The sequence below is a fragment of the Protobothrops mucrosquamatus genome, unplaced genomic scaffold (genome assembly GCF_001527695.2).
Source record: "Protobothrops mucrosquamatus isolate PMUCROS unplaced genomic scaffold, P.Mucros_1.0 scaffold2599, whole genome shotgun sequence".
NCBI classification, from domain to species: Eukaryota; Metazoa; Chordata; class Lepidosauria; order Squamata; family Viperidae; genus Protobothrops; species Protobothrops mucrosquamatus.
In genome coordinates, this window is record NW_015388653.1 from 302,247 (window position 1) to 310,321 (window position 8,075).

Here is an 8,075-nt window from a genome sequence, read left to right on the forward strand (position 1 = left end):
GTCGACGTAAGCCTCCCCAAAGCAGACCTTGATGTTTCTCTTCCCAAAGGAGAGATTGAAGCACCAAGCTTGGACATTGAAGGCCCAGAAGGAAAAGTGAAAGGTCCCAAATTTAAGATGCCTGAAATGCACTTCAAGACACCAAAGATCTCAATGCCTGATATTGATCTGAACCTCAAAGGTCCAAAACTGAAGGGAGATGTGGATGTGTCTGTCCCAAAGCTGGAAGGTCCAGATGTGGATATCAAGGGTCCTTCATTGGATATTGATGCACCTGATGTAGACATTGAAGGTCCTGAAGGAAAGTGGAAAGGTCCAAAGTTTAAGATGCCTGAAATGCACATGAAAGCTCCCAAAATCTCCATGCCAGATTTTGACTTTAACTTGAAAGGACCCAAAGTGAAAGGAGATGTGGATGTCTCAGTACCGAGCTTGGAGGGTGATCTGAAGGGCCCTGACCTTGACATCAAAGGGCCCAAACTAGACGTTGATATTCCAGATGTTGATCTTGAAGGACCTGAAGGGAAGTTGAAAGGACCCAAATTTAAAATGCCAGAGATGCATTTTAAGACTCCTAAAATCTCAATGCCAGATGTGGACTTAAACCTGAAAACTCCCAAACTGAAAGGCGACCTGAATGTCTCAGTTCCAGAGGGTGATTTGAAAGGCCCAGAAATTGACATCAAAGGTCCAAAGCTGGATATTGATGCCCCAGATATTGACCTACATGGTCCAGAAGGAAAACTCAAAATGCCTAAGTTCAGGATGCCCAAGTTTGGCATACCCAGCTTCAAAGGGGAAGGCCCAGATGTGAATGTAAGCCTCCCCAAAGCAGACCTTGATGTTTCTGTCCCCAAAGTTGAACTTGAAGCACCATGTATGGAGATTGAAGGCCCAGAAGGAAAAGTGAAAGGTCCCAAATTTAAGATGCCTGAAATGCACTTCAAGACACCAAAGATCTCAATGCCTGATATTGATCTGAACCTCAAAGGTCCAAAACTGAAAGGAGATGTGGATATTTCTGTTCCAAAGGTGGAAGGCCCAGATGTGGATATCAAGGGTCCCAAACTGGACATTGATGCACCTGACATTGAACTTCATGGACCAGAAGGAAAGCTGAAGATGCCAAAATTCAAAATGCCCAAATTTGGCATGCCCAGCTTCAAAGGGGAAGGCCCAGATGTGGATGTAAGCTTCCCCAAAGCAGACCTTGATGTTTCTGTCCCAAAAGTAGATATTGAAGCACCATGTATGGACATTGAAGGCCCAGAAGGAAAAGTGAAAGGTCCCAAGTTTAGGATGCCTGAAATGCACTTCAAGACACCAAAAATCTCAATGCCTGATATTGATCTGAATCTCAAAGGTCCAAAACTGAAGGGAGATGTTGATGTGTCTGTTCCAAAGCTGGAAGGAGACCTCAAAGGGCCAGATGTGGATATCAAAGGTCCCAAATTGGATATTGATGCACCTGATGTAGACATTGAAGGTCCTGAAGGAAAGTGGAAAGGTCCGAAGTTTAAGATGCCTGAAATGCATATCAAAGCTCCCAAAATCTCCATGCCAGATTTTGACTTTAACTTGAAAGGACCCAAAGTGAAAGGAGATGTGGATGTCTCAGTACCGAGCTTGGAGGGTGATCTGAAGGGCCCTGACCTCGACATCAAAGGGCCCAAACTAGACGTTGATGTTCCAGATGTTGACCTAGAGGTTCCAGAAGGGAAGTTGAAAGGGCCCAGATTTAAGATGCCAGATATGCATTTTAAGGCCCCTAAATTCTCTCTGCCTGATATGAACTTGAAAGGCCCAAAGGTGAAAGGAGATGTGGATATATCTGTGCCAAAGATTGAAGGTGATTTGAAAGGTCCAGAAATAGACATTAATGTTCCTCAGATAGATCCTCCTGACCTTGATATTAAAGGACCTGAAGGCAAAATGAAAGGCCCTAAATTTCAAATGCCTGATTTTAACATCAAGGCCCCCAAAATCACCATGCCAGATGTAGACTTCAACCTCAGAGGCCCTAAACTGAAAGGAGACGTTGATCTAGATGTATCTGCTCCCAAAATAGATGCTGATTTGAGGGGACCAGATTTTGATATCAAGGGCCCTAAACTGGATGTCTCTGTAGCTGATGTGGAATTGGAACGTCCTGAGGGAAAACTTAAAGGTCCTAAGATCAAGATGCCTGAAATGCATTTTAAAACTCCCCAAATCTCCATGCCAGATTTTGACTTGAACTTGAAAGGTCCCAAAATGAAAGGAGATGTGGATGTTTCTGTGCCTAAGTTGGAAGCTGACCTGAAGGCTCCCGACGTTGACATCCGAGGTCCCAAACTAGACATCGATGTTGAAGGTCCTGAAGGAAGTTGGAAAGGTCCCAAAATTAAGATGCCTGAAATGCAGATGAAACCCCCCCAAATCTCCATGCCTGATGTGCAGCTTGGTCTGAAAGGTGACTTCTCTGGACCAAAATTTGGAGGCGATTTGAAAGGTCCTGAAATTGACATTGCAGCTCCCACTGTTGATATCCAAGGTCCAGATGGAAAAGTAAAATTACCCAAGATGAAGCTTCCTAAATTTGGTATCCCTGAGTTCAAGGGAGAAGGACCTCAGTTGGATGTCAATCTGCCTGAAGGAGCGTTGAAAGTATCAGGTTCTGATGTGAAAATTGAAGCTCCAAGTTTGGACATCAAAGGACCAGAAGGACAATTGAAAGGCCCTAAGGTGAAGATGCCTGAAATGCATTTCAAAACACCTCAGATCTCCATGCCAGAAATTGATTTAAATCTGAAAGGTCACACGGTGAAAGGCGATGCAGATCTCTCCGTTCCAGGAATGGCCATCCAAGGACCAGGACTTGAAGCTAAAGGTCCAGAGATTGACTTGGAATGTCCTGATGTGAATATTGAAGGGCCAGAGGGCAACGTTAAACTCTCCAAATTTAAGATGCCAAAGTTTGGATTTGGAGCAAAGAGCCCCAAGGCTGATGTGAAATCTCCCACGTTGGACGTGTCCCTTCCAGAAGCTGAGCTGAATGCTGAGTCACCCGACATTGCTCTTTCTGCCAAAGGGAAGAAAAGCAAATTCAAAATGCCCAAAATCCACATGAGTGGACCTAAAGTCAAAGGCAAGAAGGCTGGTTTTGATGTGAGTGGAGAAATGGACGCCAATGTGAAATCACCGGATTTGGAAGGAAGCCTCACAGTCCCAGAAGCATCCCTGAAAGCAGATGCCAACATCAAATCCCCCAAGGGAAAGAAACCAGTCTTTGGAAAACTCTCATTTCCTGATGTTGAGTTTGATATAAAATCACCCATGTTCAAGGCTGATGCTTCTTTGCCCAAGGTGGAAGCAGAGGTCAAGATGCCAGGAATAGATGTGACGTCACCCAGTCTGAAATCACCAAGTCTTGAAGCTTCCATTCCCAGTGGAAGCACAAGCATCAACATTGGAGGTCCTGATATTGGCCTTAAGGACCCCGAGTTCAAGCTCTCTGGTGGTCCCAAACTGGAAGGAGATCTGAGAATCCCCAGCGCTGAGGCCAATCTTACCATTCCTGACATCAACCTGAAAGGTCCATCAGTCAACTTACCCTCTGTGGATGTTTCCGCACCTTCACTCTCTGCCCCTGGCGTCGATGTTCACTTGAAAGGACCAAAGCTGAAAGGTGATGTTGATCTCCCAAGTGCTGAAATCCAAGGCCCAGGAGGGAAGCTAAAATTCCCCAAGTTCAGCTTGCCAAAATTTGGGAAGCCGGGGGTGAACCTGGAGGGGCCCGATGTAGACATTCAAGGACAGATGCCCTCTGCACACCTTGATGTCTCTTCCCCACGAATTGGAGGAGAGGCAAGCATTCCTGAAATTGATGTGAACCTGAAAGGACCAAAGCTAGGAAAAGACCTGGGTCTTTCTGGTGAGATTAAAGCTCCAAAGATAGATGTTGGCGTGCCAGATGTTGGTGTCAGTGGATTTGAAGGGAAGTTTCAGATGCAAAAGTCTTCAGGTCTAGATGTCAATTTAACCGCTCCAGATGTTGACATGAAAGGGCCGACAGTTAAGATGACTTCGGAAGGAGGCATTTCTGGACCTGAGGTGGACATCAATCTGAAAGGACCAAAGATCAAAGGAGATCTCGGCATTTCTGGTAGCATGACATCCCCCAAGGTGGAAGGCTTTGGAGGTGGAGTTAAACTTCCCTGCATGAAACTTCCTCAGTTTGCCATCGCTGGTGAAGGAGGGAGCATTTCAGGACCACAGATCAAAAGACCTGAAGTTGACTTTGATTTGAACATGAAAGGACCAAGTTTGCAAGGAGATGCCCAGATTGCCACTGACTTGAAAGGTCAACATGTTGGACTGGAAATGCCAGGCATGAAGATTTCTGGCCTGGACCTGGACACTGGGATCCCTGATATCTGTCTGAGAGGACCTTCCCTCAATGTCTCCGGTCCAAAGGTTTCTGGGCCAGACTTTGAGGTCAATCTGAAAGGGCCCAAGGCCAAAACACCAGAGCCACACGTGGGTGCCAAAGGGACAAGGGAACTTCACTTCTCTGGACCAAAGATAGGAGGTGATCTCAGTGGTCCCAAATTAAACATCAAAGGTCCTTCTGTGGGGATGGATGCCCCACATGCCCATTTAGAAAGTTCAGCTGGAAAGGTGTCCTTCCCTAAAATGAAAATACCGAAATTTGTGGTGGCAGGGCAGGAACCGGTGGGAAGGGAAGTTGGGGTCGATGTTGAGTTTCCCCAACTGCCACAAGCAAGTCTCCACGTTGAGGCTGGGACGGTTGAACTGGAAGAACCTGACCTGAAATTGAAAAAATCTAAAATCAAAATGCCCAAGTTTGCGTTCTCCAGACCCAAAGCCAAGGGAAGCGTGGGCTCCCCGGAGGCCTCGGTGTCTGTGGCCGGAGGCGAAGGAGAGATCAAAGCAACTTTAGGGTCCTTAGAAGCTGAGGTGGAACTAGGGGAAGCAGCCAGCTCACCCAAAGGAAAGTTCTCCTTCTTTAAGACCAAAAAATCTCGGCACCGGTCATCCTCGTTTAGTGACGAGCACTCCTCGCACTCCACCCCAACCGGTACCCTGGAGCACGAAAGAGACAAAGGCAAGCATGCCAAGCTCAAATTTGGCACTTTTGGGGGGATAGGGTCAAAAAGCAAAGGGTCTTACGAGGTCACGGGAAGCGACGAGGAGGCAGGGAGAATACAAGGCAGCGGGGCTTCCCTGGAGTCCAAAAAATCTCGACTCTCCTCATCTTCCAGTAATGAAAGCGGGACGAAAGCTGGCTTCCGAGTGCCGGCGGTTGAGTTGACAGTGGCAAAAAAGAAAGAATAGTCCAGAAGGCTCGTGTACATAATGCCCCTGTATATAATGTCCCTCCCGCCCAATTGCCCTCTCCTTCTCCCTCTGTATATTTATATTTTCCCCGGCTTCAAATATTTTGCAATGAAACAGGTGATCTACAGTGAAATAGTAGGGTTTTCGAGCAAAGTGATTACTGTTTTACTGTGAATAGGGCAGGTTCCACTGAAAGACCGCTATCTTCCAGAGATCTAAATCAACTAAAACTGATACAGCAACGTCTGTGGTCATCTACCCATAGGGCTGGTGGCAAGCAGATTATATGTCATTGGCACAATTTTCATGGTGAGTTCACGATGGATCCTACCAGAAATTTCCAACCCTTTGCTGGGGTCGTGAATATCCCCAAATTCTTCCTAAGGTGCACAACCAAGAACACGCATATTTTTTAAAAAAAAAAAAACTTTAAAAAGCAGCCTTGAAACAAACTATGGTGGCATCAGTCAGCTGTATCAGTTTGAGTTCAGTCAATATAAAATTCTTCCAGATATACAGATGAGCAACAGGCAATATTTTGCAGACGGAGAAGTGATCAATTTTGAAAAGCCTGAATTATGTGATATTTAAAGCTGTGCCATAAGGAAGATAGATGTACAGTTTTTTGGGAGTATTTTGGACGATTTTATTTTTATGTTCAGGCATAGGATTGTGCTTTGTATGCTATAAGAGCTTTATGTTTACCTAAGCAAGCTTTGATTGAGATATATTATATATGTATTTCAATTCACTGAATATCTTCAGTGTTGATCCATGAAAATGTGTTAATTTTAACTATTAGGGGTTTATTTTTTTTTGCTTTTACCTGCAGGGGGCTAAAATGTTTTATCATTTAAAATTATGGATATATGAAAAAGAAACACTGCACATATACAGAGGCAAGTGAGATGTGTCACATTTGGGCCTTGGTTGCAACAAAAATGACTTTTTATTTGTTCGATAAAACAATTAAACCGACTCCAATCAAATATCCACATGTAATTTATTTGTTGTTCAAAAGATGCATTACTGTTGCAAAATAATTCAAGCCACAATCCTTACGACAACATCTTAGTTGTTTCTGTATATTTCTTATTTTTGTAAAAGAAAGAAGTTCCCTTCTTTGAGGAACATGTATTTTTGTCATTAATTCCTCCCAACAGATGCAAATTGTTATCTTTTGTCATTAACTGTACCTTGATTATAAAACCAAACAATACAAAGAAAACTATTTTTCAGCACTTTAATGGCAAATTAATTGAGAATGTATGGAAACTGATCTTGTAAAATGCAAATAAACTGTTTATTAACCTTTTAACCACTGTGCTCTTTTTGGGTTGTTTTGTTGTTCACTTGCAGCTATTATTTCCCTTGAGGTGTCCATATTTTCAAGCAATGCAGAGCAGACAAATCTGCAAAAGTAAAAATAGATCTTCCAGGCTGTGACCAACATTGTCCTAATCAGCTGGAAAATCAGTTTGATACATGGAATTAAGGGAACCACCATTTTTGGCCTGTAAAAGCAAAAACATATGCATGGACATAAATACAATATACAAGTAGACCTTGACTGAACAACAGTTTGCTTAGTGACTGTCCTAAGTTACAACAGCACTGAAAAAAGTGACTTATGACTATTTTTCAGTTACGACCTTTCCAACATCCCCAGGGACACATGATCAAAATTCAGAGAGTTGGCAACTGGCTCATATTTATGATCGTTGCAGTGTCCCGGGGTCACGTGATCCCCTTTTGCGACCTTACAACGTCAATGGGGAAGAAAGATTCACTTCACAACAGTGTTACTAACTTAAGAACTGCAGCGATTCATTTAACTGTGGCAAGACAGGTCGTAAAATGGGGCAAAACTCACTTAAATGCCTCACTTAGCAACAGAAATTGATTGTAAGTCAAGGACTACCTTATTAGGAAGTTTTCTCTGCCATTCAAACATTGGAGCAGATCCTTGGGAATGTTGCTGGGGGGGGGGAGTTGAGAATAGAATAGAGAAGAAAAAATATTAGAATCTATATAAATAAAAATGTAAATGTTCGTTTGTTCAAAATCTTAAATCTCCGAAAGTTCTTCACCGATTGCTTTGAAATTTTGACACAACGTTGCATTCGAATACGCGCGTGTTTTTATATACCTACTATTATATAGATGTCACACCTGTGACAGGTAAAAACATGCTTTTTTTGAACAATAGTGCCATCTGTTGGACGTAAAAGCATACCCACAAGCATTGTGAAATTAAACATATTACAAACGTGCGCTTTCTCTTTTCTTTCTTTTCCATTTAACCAGACTGAGCCACAGCAATGCGTGGCTGGGTACAGCTAGTAGAGAATATAGAAAAGAAAATACAGAATAGGAGAGGAGGGAAGGGACCTCGGAGATCTTCTAGTCCAACCCCCTGCCCAGGCAGGAAACCCTATACCAGGGGTCCTCAACCTTGGCAACTTTAAGACTTGTGGACTTCAACTCCCAGAATTCCTCAGCCAGCTTGCTGAGGAATTCTGGGAGTTGAAGTCCACAAGTCTTAAAGTTGCCACGGTTGAGGACCCCTGCATACCATTTCAGACAAACGGTACAGCTTTGCTCTGGTCCCAGGTCTACTCAGAAAAAAAAACCCTTGCGTGTTATGAAGATGAGTCCCTTGTAAACTCGACTCGAGCACTGCTAAAATTAAGGCGAGGCTTTCCAAGCAGGGTTTTTTTTAAAAGTCCAAATCT

General features: G+C 43.7%; 1 protein-coding gene across 1 annotated transcript in view; it reads left to right on the forward strand.

The window, feature by feature from the left end:
* The window catches only part of LOC107296010 (neuroblast differentiation-associated protein AHNAK), a 23,617-nt gene extending 16,959 nt beyond the window's left edge, over window positions 1-6,658 (forward strand). Inside the window, 1 exon segment of the mRNA XM_029285958.1 lies at window positions 55-6,658. Coding sequence (XP_029141791.1) covers window positions 55-5,337 — 5,283 coding nt within the window. The 3' untranslated portion in view covers window positions 5,338-6,658.
* The last annotated feature ends 1,417 nt before the right edge of the window (window positions 6,659-8,075 follow it).